Consider the following 19,648-nt stretch of genomic DNA (forward strand, 5'->3'; position numbering starts at 1 on the left):
CTGGCTCACCATATCATTTTACTGTATGTGGCCTGTGACAAAGACTAGAGTTGGCTAAAATGCATTCATTCCTACTCCAACACATTCTCACTCCTCAAGCGTCAAATATCCACTATTCTCAAGTGTGTTTTTGCGTCTAAGAGCGACACACTAGGATTTGAATTGCATCACATATTTTGCCTTTTCCTGAAGCTATTGGCAACAAATCATAGAAGAAAGATGGTGCATATGGTGAACTAAAGAGTGAAAATGTGTTTGTGTGTACAAACACATAAAGTACACGTATGTATACTTATATACGTATGTATATATAAATGTAAAAGAATGTCAGCTGAAAGAAAGAAAGACCAAAATAAAATTCTTTTTTGTGGAAAATAACCTAAGACTGGAGGTACCATGCTGTTAAAGCTTTCTCCCCTACTGTGCAAGTGGTCAGAAACGTTTTTCTGTGATCTGTGGAACCAATGTCATGACAGTGATACTTGATATAGATTCATGGAACAAAATTGTATTTTTCGCTCAGAAAGTAAAACTCCAGAATGTGATTTCTCACCATAATTCTAAACTGGGGGTATAAAAACTTAACACTGACTCCCTCTGCAGCAAAGGAATCATTATTTCCATCAAATACTCTCGTAAAAGGGTCGCACATGCCCCTACTTCGGTGATGAAGAACCAGACATTTGCTCCAAGCTAATAATAGAAGCTCAATAGATTTGCAAGCACAAATATCTAAGTGGAAAATCGTCCCAGATCATAGGCAGGATGGATCTTTCTGTCGGAAAAATGGCACCTCTTCCTTCAAAGTCACCATCTCTTAGTACACACAAACACATTTTTCACTTGACATACACTCTTCTCCTAAACCTCCCTCCCTGCCGTTTTTCAATGCAGTCACTGAGTAATGGGGACAGATGGCTGGCAGCTTCTCGCTGTTTCTTGGGGGCTCCACTGCCTCCCCTTTCTTCACTGCCCCGAGTCTCCCACAAGTGATGGCTTGGTAGCAGACGCTCCTCCTGAATAGCAATGCAGGTCCTATCTATTTCCACGCAAGAAAAAAAAGGGGGTTATGAGGGGCGGCGGTTGAGATGGAGGGCTGGTTAGGGAGAGAAGATTACTGCTGACAGAGGAGGAACGCTGTCGGCTTGCAAGTCAAGCTTAGCGTGTGACGTCATGTGCGTTTGAGCAGAAATGCAGGTGAGTGTTACCTTATTTTTATGAATCTGAATCTACAGTCGTGTGACCATTATCAAGCGCTAACCTTACTGCTAGTGTTCGCTAACAACCGCGGGGGGAAAAAAGGACATTTGTTGAGAGAGGAAGGCAGCGACAGAGTAGTTAACTGCAGTTCCCACTGGCCTTTAAATCACTAGACATTACCATTTTACTTTGATGAAATGGTTCAGTAGCAACAGATTCAAACACATTTCGACTGTGACTCAAATCTTGTATAGTGGAAAATATCCTCTCTAGCACACAGTGTTCTGCGGCCGCTCAGATTTTTGGTGTTTAATGGGTAGAAATGGTAACACCGTAAAAAGTCTGTTGGGGATAAAAACTAATGGATTTCACTTCATCACTCATGTCACATATCCTGCCCACCCTCAACTAGCTCTGATTGAACAACATGGACTGAGCTAAAAATAGCTGATTTAAGGCCAAAAGTGGTTGTTAGCATCAGTTGGCATTGTGGCACTGTCTGACAGGGCAGATGAAGACGGATGCGGGCGATTACAGGTGGTGCAGCGGGGATAATTGCCCATGATGGGCTGGTATTTAGGCCAAAACGCTGGCACCATGGAGGAAAATTGCAAGTGTTTAAGGTGAGAACACAAAGGGAGGCTGGAGCCAAACGTCTAAATGGGAAGCACTCACACTTCTGGTCCTTCCAGGTGACGGTGGGCTCGGGACGTCCGACCGCCAGGCAGAAGAGGTTCACGTTCTCCCCTTCATTCACCGACACGTTTTTGGAGATGTTGACAATTCTGGCCGGCACTGAAAACAAAGGGAGAACTTTGTTGACGGAAAGTCCTTCAAAGTGTTTTTAAAAAAACTCGACCTTTCAGTCTATTACAGCGCAGTCAGAACCTCTTTACCTCTGACACGTCGCTAACCAGCAGATTAATAGTTCGCGCTTAGCTGCTCGCCACAACAAGCGTACACTTAAAAGCCGCTGAACTGTTCGTCTGCTGCATATTAAAATAAAGTAATTGTGACTTCTAATCTCACTTAATAACTCAAGGAAGGGGACATTTCTCGCTGAAAAATCTACTTTGAACTCAGCGGCCGCCGCTGCTGAATATGTTATGCCCTCAATGTCAAAGCAGATGAATGGATTACAAAATCGCCCATGAATTTATATTGCCCATTATCATTGTTTTTAATGAGCTCGGTGCTGAGACTGCTTTTCTTTCCCGGCATTACATCCATGGAGGATGCCATTTCTCAGTATCTTGAAGTACTCGAATGCGTATGGCGATAAAGAACAGATTGGATCGGGAGGGAGTCTGTTCTTCTTCAAGCAGCGACTGGAGGGAGCAGTTAATTCGTGTGACATCAAGACTCAGGAACTCAGTGGTCGCCTGTGCCGAATGTTAGACCCTGTAGACAAGACAACAGTTGGTTTGGTGAGACTCAAATACTTGGTAATACTTTTAGTCCGCAGCCACCTGCGATGTTTGGATAACTGCAACTACAGTTTTTTGTATTGGCAGTCGGTTGCTACAGTAAAGTTTGAAATTGCCCAACATCAGGCTTTTAGCTAGGAGGGTGTCTGGGCGTCTGCAAAAGTAACACAGTAGCACAGTAGCTTGGTCACCAGATGCCGCCATATACCAGCGTAATCTGGCGGCCAAGCTACGGTCGAGAATCAGGCGTCCATTTTTTCATGTTTTGCAGACGCCCGGATGCCCTCCTAGCTAAAAGCCTGCCCGACATCATATTACGAGAGGAAATTCAAAGTAATAATTTCATAAATATTTCATAATCCATCTCTTTGATCAAAAGTCCAAGAAGCAACTCTGAACAAGCGTCATTCCTTTTCGATTTCCTCCCGTCCATGGGCCTAACACAGACTTGACTTCACAGTTAGGGTGGAAAAGGTCACACCTTCATCCCCAGTCCTGAGTCAATACATCATATCAGTCAGGATCAGTCCAACTCTTATTCACTTTGCTGCCGACTTGATGTCTGCGTCTCCATCTGGGTCCCGCGTCGTCAGTTATTTACTCAGGCGCTTCGACAGCCACCCTCCGTACCTCATCTCCTCTTTTAATCTACTCATCCATCTAATCTGCCAAACTTTCTGTTTATAAAGACAGGTAATCTCAATAGACCAGGCGGAAATGAAAAATGGGCTCAGACTCTGACTTTTAAGCTCATTTGTCAACAGCACTATTACTTTTTAACCACAGGCATAAGTTGTGAAGTGAGGTCTGATCATTGTAAGAACGTGTGTCAGAGTATGGAGCAGAACCAGCCACAAGCATGAGTGGCCATTTATGTTGCACTCTCTTATATAGTGAAATCTAATGGTGGAGCTTATACATCTTCTGGTTTCAGAAGAAAAATGCTATTTGATTTTTCATGTTGGAAGTATAAATATGTTTTAATATAATATGACTTTTGCCAACGTTATTACAGTGAAAAAAAAACTATTGAAAAAAATGAAATCTAGAATTGTAAATCATTATTGAAATAAAAATATAAACAAATGTTTTTCATAAAACAATAACTAACAGAAACAGCATTGTCTGTTTACAAAACTAATAAAAATGAACTGGTTCTATACTTTGAAAGGGAGTTTGGATTTGCTGAATTGAATATCGCAGATGAGAAATAGTGTCCCGACCTCCCTCAGCTATTAGGGCTACTTCAGGATGAGTGGAGAGATTACCGCTGCCAAGGAGGCTATGTTTTCATTTGTCTTCATTCGTCTTCAGGAAAAATACATTTTGGTCATATTTCAATAAATCTCTCAGGAAATTCAGCAAATTTTACAGGATTTTTGTTCAATGTACTGTGTAGTTTAGTTGGATTTTTGTGGGCCGATTATGATACAATGTTCATGTTTCAGAGTTGAATGCGATTCAACATCTGCCAATGCTGTTTTACTTCTCCAACTCGACCGACACCATGGCATGATCCTGAAAAAAATAGAGCTCTTATTTTAGCAGAGCAGGGTGGTTCCAGAACAGCGCCCCATTCGGATGCAGTCATCCCATTGAGTGGGAGGTTTTCAGACCACCCATTCTTGTAGGCTACTAGGCTCCTGCTGCGCCTGCTGGTTGGTCCGAAAGGCTGTTATCGCCCATTTCATCAGCCTCACGCCTCATAGAATGGGGGAGGGGGTGTTCCAAGCTGCCTAGTTCAAGCTGCCTACATGTCTTTAACACCATACATATCTACGGACACCAAATTTACATCACACTTGTTATGAATTTGGAATCACTCGGGATGTACGCTACCTCATTTTGCCATTAGCTTCAGTCAGAGCGGCCAAGATGTTCTCCTCTCTCATGGAATGGTGTGATCACTGCCTACTCTCCCGACTAGGAGGCACAGCAGGAGCCTTCTGGCTCTTCTGAATGGGTGATATGGATTATAAAAACCTTCCATTCAATGAGTTGATTTTGTCTGTATCGGGTGAGAAAAGGCAGGACTCCATGTGAGTATTGGCTTGGCTTATTCTGCTTGCTGCGTAATGCTGTACTTCACCAGGTTGTTCAAGCACAAAGCACAGGAAAGTAGAGTCTCTAAAGGAAGGACTGTCTGAAGTTGAGGCTGTTAGAGGTGAAGAAGGTTTCTGAGAAGCGCTTGACAGAAAGTTAGTGCATTGTCGTCTGGCTAGAAGCAGAGCAGTGGCCTAGCAAGACTAAAGTTCTCCAGGTTTTATGGATCCTCCGCCACATAATACCTTTCAGTTCTTCCTTTGTTGATGAGGGATCACTTCAGATAGAAATAAAACAGCTTTGGTTCAGCAATCCATTGACTATTCAGGCCACTACACTTTTGCCTTCAGATGGAAAAAGACTGCAGAGACTCACAGAGCTGACACCTAAACATGACCCCGGCTGTTACGCAGACGTGGAGACCCAACTCACCTTGGACGATGAGGTAGACGTTGGCGATTCTGGGCTTGTTGTTAGCTTGGAAGGTGCAGGTGTAGGGACCCTCGTCCGTCACCTGCACCTTGTCGATGTGAATGGAGAAGTCGCTGTTGTTGCTGTTTAGCAGCGTCACACGTTTGTCGAGCGACCACTTGTCCGTTCCAGTGAACAGGATGTGCGAGCGGTTCAGCCAGGCCTTGTGGGTCACCTCCTCGTCGATTCGACACCTAGAGGGGGCGGAGCACATGTTTAAGTTCATCTCCCCAGATTCATATTTTTAAAAGGAACCAAAGGAAGACTGAGCACAGAACTCAAAGAAACTTTGTTTGTACAGCATCACACATTTTCCAGTTGTTGCTGGTTCATTGCAAAGCAGAACTTTCATCGCGGACCGCACCATTGAAATCACTATCTGTAGGCAAACGCGCTATTAATCTAATTTTAAAATGAATCAGTTCTGCACCGACGCCGTTGCTACAAGACTGCCCAGAGGAAATGAGCATCGTAATGGCATTGAACGCGCTTTGTCTTAATGACCCGCATCAAACACTATTGTCTCAAGCATAACACAAGCATTTTTTTCCTCCCACTCGGGTGAGAGAGACTTTTTACATGAAAATGGAGTTTATTTATGAAATCCATTAGTTATTCATTTGTCAGCTATTGACTGTCCATGCAGACTTAATGTACACACACATTTGATTAGAGGCGCTGTCATTACATTTTACTGCTGAAGAAGCTGTTTCATGTAGGGCTGAGTTCCGAAGCCTGAGTGAATCATTCACACAAATGTGATTTAATGGAGGTTTTCAGCGCCGACGCCGTAACAGGCTGCGGCGTAAATCCAGAGGCAACTGAAACGCAATGTATGGAAATATACCCAGTGTTTTTTCTTTAAAAAAAAAAAATAATAAAGATGGTGGTCAGCACAGCAGCAAGTGGTTCGAGCTGCAGCAGGAAGCTTGTTGCTTTGTTTCCAGCGTGAGAGATGAGCTTCTCTGGAGTTTAGACGCTTGCTATGTGACAAATTGGATCTTCTCCAAGTATTGTTTTTGACATGGCTCTGATCAAATTCAATTGCTTGGATGGAACTGATAAAATAATGCGCAATTATTAATTTAAAAGGCAGCGTTTGAGCTCAACCTCAGTTAACTGGTTAATACAGAGTAAAATTGGAGACAGAAAAACAACAACAAAATGTAAATCAGGGCTGCAACGTGCATGTAACTGGCTGTTTCCTCGGTTGAAACCACCTGTGTTGCTCTACCAAATTGTAGCGGCTAAGACTCGCACCTTTAGCATTTCAGAGCATATCTGCAGCGGTTTGATTCTCCAACTCGCTCACTCAACATCAAGCCAGTTGGTTGCCAATGGGAACTCAGGGGGGTCAATAAAGCAAGTTTTTATGTGAAGCCACTGCCAACTGCCGTCCTCTCTGAACAATCCACTGTACTGGAGACTGACGTAGGCAACCATTTTAGGGACAGTGGAGCGTCGCACCTCTTCAGAAACACAGCGAGTCTGCTGGGAGTTGAAGTGATGAGTTGTGACGCTTCCATCGCCGACACGTTCGGTGGAACCAAGGGGTAAGTCTCCAGCTACCACGCTCGCACATTGGGGTTGCTGTGATGCAGCTATGTTTCCATGCAATTTTCCAATCCTCTCCACTCTCTCAGGATGACATTAAACAACAACCCAATATAAGACACTCGTGTGGACGCCAACGTGCATTTTAAAGAACCTCTTCACAGGCTGGGAGGAGAGGAACATGACATTTGTTGTGCACTCGCGGAGTCTACGAGGAAGGGCAGGTCGACACAGATTATCTTCTCTGCAGGCCTTATGGTTCGCTGCCATCATTTGTGCTCTCCTTCCGTAGCAGACCTGAAGCAGGAACAAAGAACTGGACCAACACTGACAGGATAATCTTCCCAAATTGCCTCTGGGAGTGCATTCTTTTTGGATATGATGGAATCTGCAGTGGAAGTCTTCAGCGCATTCAGCTCCGGGTTATTCTGACCGCAGAAGATGGCCGGCGGCTCCACCCCCTGACCTTCCACGCTGACTCATTGTTGTCCTGGTTGGGGCTGAGCGTGGTGGTGTCATCTCGAAACATCATCTTTCAAGCGGCAGTTGAAGCTGTAGCGCCTCTGTCCTTTCTACATGACTGTCCATTTAGTATCCTCCAGCACAAGCGTCAGTAGATGGTTACACCATTAGCAACATATGGTACTATATGTTACCTAATCTAAAGTGTAACCGATGAAGTCATAATTGAGAATATAACTGAATGTCTCTTTTTCCGTTATTATTTATATTAAGTCTTTTAAATGCTGTGATCTTTGAAGATCCCATTTGTTTTCCTGGTGTACCAGAGAAGTGCAGAATTAGTCTTAAAAAATACAGTTATTGTAGCAATAGATCGAGAAAATAATAGGGAAGGAGGAAACTGTAATATATAAAATAATGATTTTTAGTGATTTATTTATTTTTTTGTCTTAATGGTTCTGCTGCCTTTCATGTCTTAATTCTGTGTATTTATTATTTAATGTTTATTTTATCTTGGTTTTACAGTATGTACAGCACTTGGTGATGAGCTTGTGTTGTTGTTTTTTAAGTGATTTATAAATAAATATGGTTTCTGAAGCAACATGGGGAAGTAGCACGCACATGAAGCAGCAGCATATGTTGTCAGAGTGGACTGATTCCTCCCAGTTATGGAGTCTATTAGTATTGCAGCCGGCGGCAAAGTGCTATTGCACCATGTCCCCAGACATAACTAATCCAATGGTGTCTAATGTTGGTTAAAATTCAAAGGAAAAAATATATATATATTGCTGTAGAAAAAAGTTGCTATGATAAACACACAACCATTATTTTCTTCACCCGCTTTGTAAAGCAAATGAATCCAGATTCAAAGTGATTTGTCTTTGGATGTACAATTACGAATGAAAGAGTTTCCCACAACATCAATGCAGCAGCTTCAGGCTTGATGACATTATAGATCAGCACCGAGCCTCTTTGATTTCCAGCGATGAGAGAGAATGGTTGACGTTAACAAACAGCGACTCAAAATGTTCTCGGCTTTGGATTAGCGTATTTGAGTTGTACAACTAAGATGTCTGTTCTTCTCTTTGAGGCAAAAGCAGATAATGCAGAAGGAATTTACTTTGAGATTTGGAGGAGTGTAGATTTAAATGTGATGCAACGTGAAGAAATGTTCTCTTATCATGACTATGTTTTGGCTCATTCTGGCAGCTATCAAGAGTCACACTGACGGAAAAGGAGGCGCATTTGGATTTCAAGCGAGGTCGAATATTACTGACCAAAATGCAATGACAGATCTGTGATAAATATGTCGTCATCGATGGACGATAATGAAGCGAACCAGTGCTCTTATCTAGGTTGTACTTGTTTATTTTCTCCATAATATCTGAGATAAGACGGGCTGCAGCGGTGTATATAATATGTTTTGTCTCCGTACCGAAAGAAGATGATAATTTCTTAGTTGTTACTAAGATCGTTCGTACGCATACCAGTTTTTTGCCGTACGAGTACTGACAATTGAGTACTTGCCCATACAGAGGACCGATACAAGTAAATAATAATACGACAACAACCATTCCATCCTCGTATTTGATACTTTTTTACATGCATAGTGCAGCAAAATCGTCCAGTATCGGTGCAAGAACCGATATTGGTAACTGGACAGCTCATGTCCTTACAACGACCTGCAAAAATGTGTCAAATTTTCGATGTGTCTTATGAAACAAGATACTTTACTGCACATAAAAACAGCATTGCATGTTCATGCCTTAGCCTTTGGGCCTCGCCTTACGTAAAAGGTGCAAGGAAGTTGGGTTAAGGTTTCCGGTGGGCTGGCGTTCCCTTTCCCGCTACATGACTCAATGTGTCCCTTGGTATATAACAACACATCCACACTCCAATGGCGTAACATGTTGACATTGGGAAGTGGACTTCTGCGTCCTACACTGACGCCGAATTCAGCCATGAGCTTTGCATGTTGACTCATTAGGTTTCCAATTCCGCCTTCCATAGCAAATGCTTATGCTGTCTGCCTCGCTTTGCCGGAAATAAAGATGGAGGTTGGGCATAGGTTTCACCATTGGTCATGCGAAATGTTTTGTGAGTGTCGATGGCTATGAAAAGGCCCACAGACAGCGGGGCATTTCAGTCGTGGTGACTTCCTGACAAGGTGAAGCGCCTGATTCTTTCTGTAGTTGGAGAAGGTAATATGTTGCTGTCTCGTTGCAGTAGACTGATTTAATACATTAGACTGAACAACATGTTAAATAATGGTGTCAGGGAAAAGCAAGCAACACTTCCTGCTATCTATAACACTTCTGCCTCCTATATGTGTGGCGCTAAATATCACACTCTTCAGCTTCCTACAAAGGTCTATTCTGAGGTACTTGAGAGCAAAAGTTTTTTATTCTGATCATGGACCATAAGGACTTCCAGCCAGTCTGTTTCGTCGAGTTGGAGAACTAGATATTGCTTCGGGGGTATTGGGCACTGGACCTTTTTAATAAAGGGCGTCCAGTCCCTGTTTAGTACACAATGACAGTAGGAATTAGGAACAATTTCCAAGGAGAACTGCACTCCGTTTTTGGTTCTATACCCAACTTTGATAGACAGAACGTCTTGGTGCAGCCAGGGCGACTGAGACCCTAATGTTGGACTGTCCCATACAGTATTTAAGTGATCGGATGAGGGAGAGGCTGAATTAGTCTTTGTTATTTTCTCCTGCTTCCACACTCCCGCCTGGACAACAGCACCATTTTTCACTAAAAACAGAGTGAGACTGGAAACGCGGCAGCAAGTGGGACGTCTAATTGAAGCTAGGTGCCTGCGACTCTGTAATTACGTGCAGGCGGCAGGTGGGGTTTGAGGGGCGGGAAGGACAAACAAGTGTTTTCAGGAAATTAACAGGTGCAAACCAAGATTTACCTCAGAGTGACGCTTTCCCCTTCCAAAACCGTGATGTTGTCCGGCAGGTGTCCGTATTCTGCTCCGTGGACGTGGGACTCTGCCAGGAGAGAAGAGAGGGACAGGATCCAGTGAGCATCACAGACTCCATTCATCTGCCGGCGTTTGGTTAAAGCCTGACCACCGTGTCCGACCTAGTTGGTGCTGCCCCCTTCATCCTGTTTACTCTTTATTTCCTTATGAGAAGTAATAAACAAACGAAGCAGAAGAGTCACAATGTCTGCAGTGACCCCTTCACTCGAATAATGATTGGGTTTTTTCCCTTGCATCCTAAAGGGATGCATGTACATTGAACAGTGCTGATAATGAGCCGAGGGAAGAGGATTCACACGGAGCTGTTGGAGCGTGAAATGAGGGGACAGCATCAGGAACAGAAGGGATGCTCAGCCTGCCTACCAATATGCACACACACACACACTGCAGACACAAGCCGGAGAGACATTAGTCGAGGAAGAAATACAGACTTGGCATTTGTGAGGTGACTCGCAGGTGAAAATTTTCATTAAAACATTTTTTTTTTGTAAACTCGTCTGGACTGGAAATAAAGATTGAAGTAAGGGCTTTGTATTTCCCACCCAGGCAGCCCGTTCCCCAGCAAGACGCCTGGCGCTGTGTATCTAAACTCTGCCAAATTGCAGCATGACACCGAATACCTCGGTGTATACCCTCACTCTATCTCCAGCGATCTCTCTCCAGCGCTGCTTTTCTGATGACCTCAATATATCAATTGAGGTTTGCTGCCGTCTAGCCTTGAGGTTTAATAAATGGTGACTTTATGAAATGAAGGGAGACTCAGTCAGGAGCGAAAGAGCACATTCTTCTTTGTTTCCTTGTCACTGTTCCACTACACGGACAGAAAATTGGCTTCATGGCGTTGGGGATGCTCAGCTGTTATTCACTAGGAATCATTATTTATTCATTTAACAAGCCAACAAAAGCCCAATAAACTTAAATTCCCAAATTCCTTGAATTTTCAGATCAGATTATTAATGTTATAATGTAATATTAATATCATACGTTTGACATGGATTGAAACTAAACTAGTAACACACATGTAACAGCATACAATGTTTTAATTCTTGAGATGTATTTGCAGAAGAAAATATTATGGGCTCACATGAGCAATGACAATTGCTGCAAGTCTTGGCCTAGGAAGCCTTTGCCCCACCTCAACTGTTGTGATGCTAATAAAATGGAAATCTCAAATCTCTAAGTGAAGACGCAAAGGCGACCCCAGTTTGCACCTACTACACAATACATGCTGTTTAGGTACAAAGGGCTGAGGGTCCAAAGATAACAGGTGAGCTACTGAGACAAACTAAAACAATGTTGCTCAACTCACGAGTGTCGCGGATTGAAGTCCTTAGTACGCACTGTGTGCTATTTTCTGGTAAAATAAACATGACAACACACGCCCTCGTGTTAGTTTACAGCTGTGAAACATGTATAACACCAGCATGACTTCATGCCTCACTGGACCAACGTGAACTCCTCGCTTCTGTCGACCTCATCCAACTGTGCCGTGCTCAGCAGAAGCTCTCTTATGGTTACAATGACTGCAGAATCTGGCACAAGTGTGACCACGCCCTTAGACACTTCAAGTGTCAAGTGAGGCTTCATGAAACATTTTCATCGCCCACTAAATGGTACTCTCTGCTGTAAAATCATTAGTTTATATATTCAATTATATTATTATAAATATATTCATGATTTTTAAGTCAAGGGCGCCACCTTGTGAGCTCCGAAAATAAGGACACTGTTTCATGAAGCCTCATGTTAGGGTTCAGACCCTCTTGATCCTTTCAGACGAAAAGCCTGTTTCCTCCAGAAGGTCTTAATCTGGCCACAATTTTGGGTGAGTTCCTGCCCTCGAAACTCTTGTCTGGGTCACTGACTAGAACTATTCAGCGTTTTCACGCACTTGGCTGCCTATAAAACAATTTGGCCTCCTCTAACTTTTGGCATTTCTTGGTTGCTCTCTTTGTTGTGTATACGCAACACACTCTCAATGTCAACAGTGGTATGTGAAGATTTATTTTAAAGGGCAAGGAAAGATCACGGTGTCCAGCTTCTGTATTGACAAATATACTGTATGTGTTGGGTTGAAGGAGTGACAAAATGTCTTTAGCTGTTGTGTGCGTGTTTCTGACATACCAGCACATAAAAGAGGACAAAGTAATGACGCCTCAAAAGAAAAACTGGTGCAGCAAATCTCACACTAAATGCCGTAATCGCATTAATGGCCGCCGCTGCCGTGCTCCCAAGCCATCACGACTGATCCCACAACTGACTCTTTCTCCCCTCCAAAGCCTTGGGGAGCGGCGAAGCACATTAGCTACTGTGTCCAATGTGCAAAAACTGTCACAAGCTTTCAGCAAAGTGTGTTTCTTTGTACTCTGAAGTGTTTTTTTTTGCAGAGGACCGCTGTAGCTTTTACAGTCCTCCGTTCAAGTCCGGGGTTGATGCTTTTCAAGTGCAGCACTGGGCCTTATGTAGGTTAATTCAATTCAGCGCTGTGGCTGGAGTCTTGGGATGTGTCTGAAATAGTCATTAAATAACAAGCAGCCCATATTCGCAAACACAGATGCACACTGCAGCACAGACTTGGCCGGGGCGAGTGATGTGTGCATGCACGGAATGCGCCACACCAACTAGCTTATTCCCAGGCCCCTACCCAATTCTCAGTCTCACAGCTCGATCGGCACCTCACACCAGAAACCCTGGATCACTACCACTCATGAGGGAGAAGCAGTGGAACAACCAGATGCATTGTCTTTCAGGTGAAAACAACCGGAATCGATGAAAATGAAATACACAAAGATGACTGCAATAGGCGTTGCATGAATATATTCTCTATGAGGGTCTTTTATACCTCACTATGGCCTGTCTCTTCTCATTCCGTCATTTCAATGCTTCAACAAGCGCAAATCCATTACTAGTGTAGGAGTCTGACATAAACCCTTCAACAAAAAGCCTTGAATGCATTGTGAAGGGACCACGATTGCGTTGACTCTACGATTGCTACTCTTGAAAACAACATAGAAACAGAAAGAAAATAGAAAGAAGCTGAACTTTCTTGAGGCATTAAGTGACAAATGAATCACACGCGTGAAGACAGAAAAGAGAAAAGAGCACACTTAGAAATAGAAAAGCACTCAGAGAGCACACACCTCCGCCAATACAGAATCTTTTAAAGAACTAAGACATATCCCGACCAGGAAGCAAACCCGGCTGAGACCCTGAAAGTGTGTGTATCTTATGTACTGAACGCCTCAATTGATGGCGACAAAATTTAAAAAAAAATTGTTCCAATTTGTATTTCACTCAAATCCTGAAAACTGCATCCAAATTCCCGCATAATAACTTTTCAGGTTATTTTGAACAGACAAATGAAAATATAACCTCCTAGACGGAGCTAGTTAAAGACGTGTCGATGCGGTCTCATGATCCAGTGTCATTATTTTAAGAGGCTTTCACATCAGTTTTATATCAACAGCGCCACCTACTGAACTCTTTCCTGGACCAGACAAATGGTTAATCCAGTATTACAACCCGAACATTATTATCAAATGTTTGGTTTGCTTTTGTTTTGCTATATTCCCTTTTTTTTTTCAATCAACCTATTTTTATAATTATTTAATTTAATCCCTATTTACTCTCAATACCATTCATTCTCCAAACCACTTTACCTCAAACATCTTGCTTTGACATAACTGATAATCCACTGAATGACTGTGGCTTTTTAAAGCCACTAACAAGTCAATTTCAATTTAATATTCATGTTTTCTTGGGCTTTCTGATGTGATCAGAAGCTTTAATAAACCCCCAGAACAAATGACTTGGGAGCACACAAATCCCACGTGCACCAATTTATTCAGTATGTACACCACTTTAAAGAACATAACACTTTTTTGGGGGGGGGGGATCGCAGTGCGCTGACATTTAAAATCCTGTGTCTGAAAATGAAAAGCAATCCTAAAACTGTATCACCTTTAACAGATAAACCGTGCAGTGTTTATCTACACCGTGCTATTTATTTCAGAACGTCATTCGGGGGTTTGTGGAAGTACAAAACGTAAACATAATCTGGCCGAGTGACAGCATGTTTTTCCCCTCCTTTTGATGCAATGCGCATTATTTATCCCTCTAATGCAATTTATTAAAATGTTGTTGTGGAGAGAACATGGCTGACACGATCAAACGGTGGAATAATGAGCCCAGAGTGGAACCAACAGTGAGCCGTGGCGCGGCCAAGACGGAATCTTCAGATGTCTCTTTCTATTTGACTGCAGCGTTTGGCTTTATTGATCTCTATCGCAAATCGCCATTTTTCCCTTATTCGCCTGTGGCACTGGATGAAGACCAGTTCATCAAATGTTCTGAGGATTTTCTGGTACCTGGGATAACAACAAAAAAACAAGACTATAGCATGTGTTTCCCAAGTTTCCAGCGCAGCTTCACCCCAGAAGTCTCTCATTCATTCACCTGTTGTGGAGGTTCCTCAGTAAACTCACCTGTCACTGTCGATCAGGGCCTCAGTGTTGTTCATACTAACATTATGACACAGAGATTATGCTGTTGTTCAAAACAGCCATCAGTGACTAAGTGTTTATACACAATGTCATAGATCACTTTCCTCATTTGCATCCAAACAGAATCCACTTCCTGTAATTCACCACAAACACTTGCCACGTCGTACAACACATTTAATCACGGCGAGCCACTTTGCTCCAGACAAACTGGAGTGCGGAGCAGAAAGATGAAGCGAAAGTTGCCACGTTTTAAGGATGCAGACGAGGGCTAGCGCAACAAATCCTGACACCGCGGGAGACTTTTACAGTGTTGAAGCCAGCAATCAAGGAGTCCCGCTTCACACCCCCCCCGGAGGGACTAGTATTTACTCTACTCTATTTAGCTTCCACTGCAAATCCATGTTATTTCTGCGATGGTATGTTCAACTGACAGCTCCGATGGTTGCATGATTGCACCTCGCAACTCAACGGCACATACTTATGTTGCGATTACTGCGGTTATTCAGCGCTCAAAGCACTTTACACTAAGTCACAGTTCACCAGTAGAACCATCACCAACACTTCAGGAGCTGGGCTCGAACCTCACAGCCCAACCAGTGCAAGCTATGCCTCACTGTTCTGCAATTTTTAACCATTAAAGTGGGTTTAATTTATAGTGGGCTATGGAATATTGTTTAGAAACGGCAGCAAATAATGCTGCATGAATTTCCCTTGAAATATTAGTATTTTTTAACCATTTATCTATACAGTATAGGACATTTCTTAGAATTTCATAAAAAAACTCAAGGTGCTTTATAAATGAGTTTTCACTGTCATTGACACATACACACACTCAGACGTACTGTAGAAGGAGGAGGTCTACGATGGACCGCCCACACCAAGTCAAGATGGTCAGTGGGGACCACCTTGTAGGCTAGTGCCAAGTCCCCAAGGCCACCGGTCGTACCATTTGAAAGAAACTTTCATTCAAAAATAAATAAATAAATAAAAATTCAGCAATGTCTGACTGTAGGTAAATATAAGTTGCACGTAACTGTGATAGGGGATCACTAAAATTGGGATTATGAAGTTCAATAAAGGAATGGAAGGCAAAATGGATCTTTAAATATATAGTCAAGGTGTGAATGTCATTTTAACCTTGTTTTGTTCATTTTGTAAAACACATGTTCATGAAAAACAAATACATTGGCTTGTTCATAGATTCTCAAAAATGCTGTGTGCCTCATGGGTAGATTCTCCACATGCATAGGAGAACAAACAATTAGACAAAAATCATTAAATATAAATTAAATTCTCACACTAAACTAGAGACCACTGGTGTTACATCAGTAGATGCACTTTGAAGAGTCCTTCATGGAGCATCATGGATCATGGAACAGACATCAAAGCACATGTTCAAGCTAGAAACAAGGGCACCTATCACAAAACTAATTCAAAATAATATTATTATTGTATCCACCATTTCCAGATATACAGGTTGTGTATGAGATGACCAACTGCGATGTTCATTTCATCCAACATATTGATCATTTTTATTCATAAATAGAAAAAAGTGAAAGCAGAAAGGGCACTTTTCCTGTGCAGGGCAGATGGGCTGGAGCACCACCAGTGGTCAGTCTGTGCCTGAAGAAACCAGAAACATTACAGACCAATGTTGGTTCTGAACATTTGATTTCGTATTGTGGTACATTGAACCACCCTTCTCCATGTTGCTGAGGAGATCCGGTCTCTCCTGAGGTTTTTTTATACTCTGTATGACGCTCTCTCTGTGTGACACATTTGCATTCCACCACCGTTGCAGGCGAACATGCTGTAAAGGGGGAGGCTCTGGAGCCTTTAGAAGAGAGTCAGGGGCGACATTAGTCAAGCAGTATTCATGGCAAGATATGCATGGTTGGATTACAAGCTACTGCAGGCATTGCACATTTTTGCAGGTGACACAGTTTGGTGCAAAGCAAGGTTCATCATATTGTACCTGCTGCATGTATATGTCCCTCATTCCAGATACTCAGTAACACTAGAACTAGTAAATACAAAGTGAAATAACTGACTTGCGTAAGGCCTGTTGCCTTGAACTTCACTACAGCATCAGTTTTGCTTCTCAGGCTCTTGTGTATTTTGTCTTTCCCTCGCGCCCGCGACAGATCTCTGAAGTGATTTGTGTTCTCTTGACTTATACATTTGTAATTACACTCGCTGCTGGCAGACGCTGATGTAGTGCAGTTACGCTGTGCTGTACAGCTTTAGCTTGCGCCGTCCTCGCAATGCTGGACTCATCATCTATTATGAAATGTCCTTCACGATCGAATAAACACTGCAGGACTACGTCTCCTATAAGCAGCAGTGGCCTCAAGAGTGAGAGAAGTTGTCGTTTGGAGGGACTGGAGAAGCGTTTAAGTCGAATGAAATGGCGGTGAGAGATGCTAGATACGTTACGAGCACTTAGGAAAATACACGCCCGTGGAGAGTGACTGCAGTGTGGAACGTGGGAAGGGCAAAAAAGTGTAAGGACAGCATCGGCACGACGGCGGGGGCAGAGTGCACAGCAAAGAAAAGCAGCCAGATAATTAGCATGAGGGAGTCAATTAAATATTTACAAAGTCATTTCTCTCCAACACCTTGATGATGAAGTTGGCAGCCCGAGGTTGATCAGATACCTGGAGCCTCAGGCAGGAGACACGGCTGCTGGGGTTGGAGATTAAACATGAAGCAGGGAAGATATACCTGATCCCATTAACTCTGGACTGCCACAACCAGCTTCACTTCTCCCCAACACAGTCACGTGACCAGCCACTTTTTTTCCCTTTCCATTACATTTCCTGGCCCTCTGCTCCCTATCGATGAAATCCCGACTCGCCTTCTGGCTCCTTCCACCTCTAGCACCAGCTGTCGGGGAAAGAGCAGTGGGACAGGGAGAGACTGATGGCAAAGAGTGAGAAACCACCTGGCTCACACCACACCACAAGATGGATATGCAGTTCGCCCGCTTTTCACAATTGTTGCGGAAGCAGAATGGATGTCGGCGGGGATTCACCTGACAGGAAATCTGAAAAATGTCACGGCAAACAAATTGGTCTGACTCCATCCTTCCTTCATTCTCTTGGTTGAAATATATGTTTTATTTTTATCGGATTTTACCACAGTAACGGGCAACTGGTGATGCATGAGATTGAAGAGATTAGTTTTTCAGGCGGAAATGTGAGAAGTTTGAGCTCACGACTTCCGAGAGATCTCGCGATAGGCAGCTTCACATGGGGCACCATAGTTATGAAATGGAGTGTTCATGACCAGGTCCACATTACAAGGAGTGGATTTAGTCTGAGCTCAAATGTTGTGAAGGAGTCTCATATTCCCTATGATCAAGAGGCCTTTGGTGTCCAATGTTGATGCAGTAGTGATCCTTTTATGTTGGGGTTTCAAAGGATTTTTTTTTTTAATGAAACTTTTTCAATAAAAGTGGTTGGGATTAGAGGGTGACAATTGTAGCCTCTCAATGTCACTTAACTTGCAATGTTTCTTGGTGTATATAGTAAGGCTGAGACTCACGACTATTTTGATGGTCCACTCATCACTCACTACCTTCACGATTAGTCGTCTAGTCGGCATATGTTTACAGGTTGACATACATGTCTGATTGTTGTTTATAAAATAGTAATAAAAAAGAAATATATGTAAATTGTTGTATAATGTTTCAGTGTGTTTTTTAACTCTTAACTTACATTTTAATTGTTCAAAATATAGCGTGAAAGGTATGTGTCCTTTGATCTTGTTATGAAATGGTCCAGTAGTTTGGAAATTCATGGTCGGCATGGTACTGTAATCTCAGCCTACTCAGGCGAGAGGGACTACATGACAACTAGTCAACTCAGCAACTAATTTAATAGTCGATTTCAGTCAACTCGCCTTTCCAACTCTGGTACACAGTGAGTAATGTGGCTATGCACTTTACTCACGCTGCCGACAAGAGCGCACAGTGAGTGACGTGTATGATACATTAGGCACTACATACCAAGTGACAAAAATTTGAGGAGTTTAACCATAAGCACCACTCCATCACTCGACCGTCTCCCGAATCCTAACCACCTCTTTATGTGGCATATAAGACATGCAGCGGTTTGGGAAACTACTTGATGACAGTCGACGTGACAGTGACTCCTCAGGAGTCTGATCACCGTATCAGGTATATTAAGCAGGACATGGCAATATTTTATGTCTTACCAGATAAACATTTATTGACCAAGCAAATAAGGATTTTCTATTGTTGTTGGTCTCCAAATCCATCTGAAATGGAACAGTCATGACCTTGACTATGAATGGAGCTTCCATGTCTTGTGAACGCACCATTTAAAGAAGAGCATCCATCATCTTGGTACATGTCAGATGGCTAACTATTGTCACCATTTCCATCTGCGGTTTCCTTCGACTGGTCTGCTGCACATGCTGCAGGAGTGTTAGTTGAACTCTGCTCTCATTATTCAAGGTCAAATATCCCAACTGAGTCAGATTTTTCCTGGACAGCATATGACATTTAGTCTCAGGTCACCCCGGATGCATCGGTCAACTTCACCCCTGGGTCAACACAATCACCCTCCGGCATATCAAGATACATCTGTCCCTTTTATTGTGTACATCCCGCTTCCTCACTCCTGCCTCCAGTCAATCCGATAGTTCCTTTGGAGTTCGCCTCCCCCTTTCTTCCCCCTCTTCCCTCCCTCCCTCTAATCCCTCTTCACACATCAATCAATAGTGCAGTGCAGGGTGCACACAGCAATACAGTACTCAATGCCGCAGTTGTACAACTTCAATGGGCAGCCACAGACCTTTAGCATCGAATCAAGCGTGGCCCAGGGAAAAGCTGAGCATGTTTTAAACCAGGGACGAGCTCCACTTTGCTGTCTTTTACCCACCATTTTCCTCGGACTGACATCTAAACCCCTTAGCACACTCCAGCAATCAATAGAGTAGTTAAACTGTTACTTCGTTTCCCAGTGAGTCTTC

At 43.1% G+C, this 19,648-nt stretch overlaps 1 protein-coding gene across 2 annotated transcripts in view; it reads right to left on the reverse strand.

The window, feature by feature from the left end:
• iglon5 (IgLON family member 5) overlaps window positions 1-19,648 on the reverse strand; it is a 126,534-nt gene that overhangs the window by 16,013 nt on the left and 90,873 nt on the right. For both annotated transcript variants that reach the window (XM_053882122.1, XM_053882123.1), the window contains exons 2-4: window positions 10,080-10,158; window positions 5,103-5,335; window positions 1,876-1,995 (exon numbers count right to left, since the gene is read on the reverse strand). In XM_053882122.1, the coding sequence (XP_053738097.1) occupies window positions 1,876-1,995; window positions 5,103-5,335; window positions 10,080-10,158 (432 nt within the window). The remainder of the gene's footprint in view (window positions 1-1,875; window positions 1,996-5,102; window positions 5,336-10,079; window positions 10,159-19,648) is intronic.

Source organism: Synchiropus splendidus, chromosome 12 (genome assembly GCF_027744825.2).
Source record: "Synchiropus splendidus isolate RoL2022-P1 chromosome 12, RoL_Sspl_1.0, whole genome shotgun sequence".
NCBI classification, from domain to species: Eukaryota; Metazoa; Chordata; class Actinopteri; order Syngnathiformes; family Callionymidae; genus Synchiropus; species Synchiropus splendidus.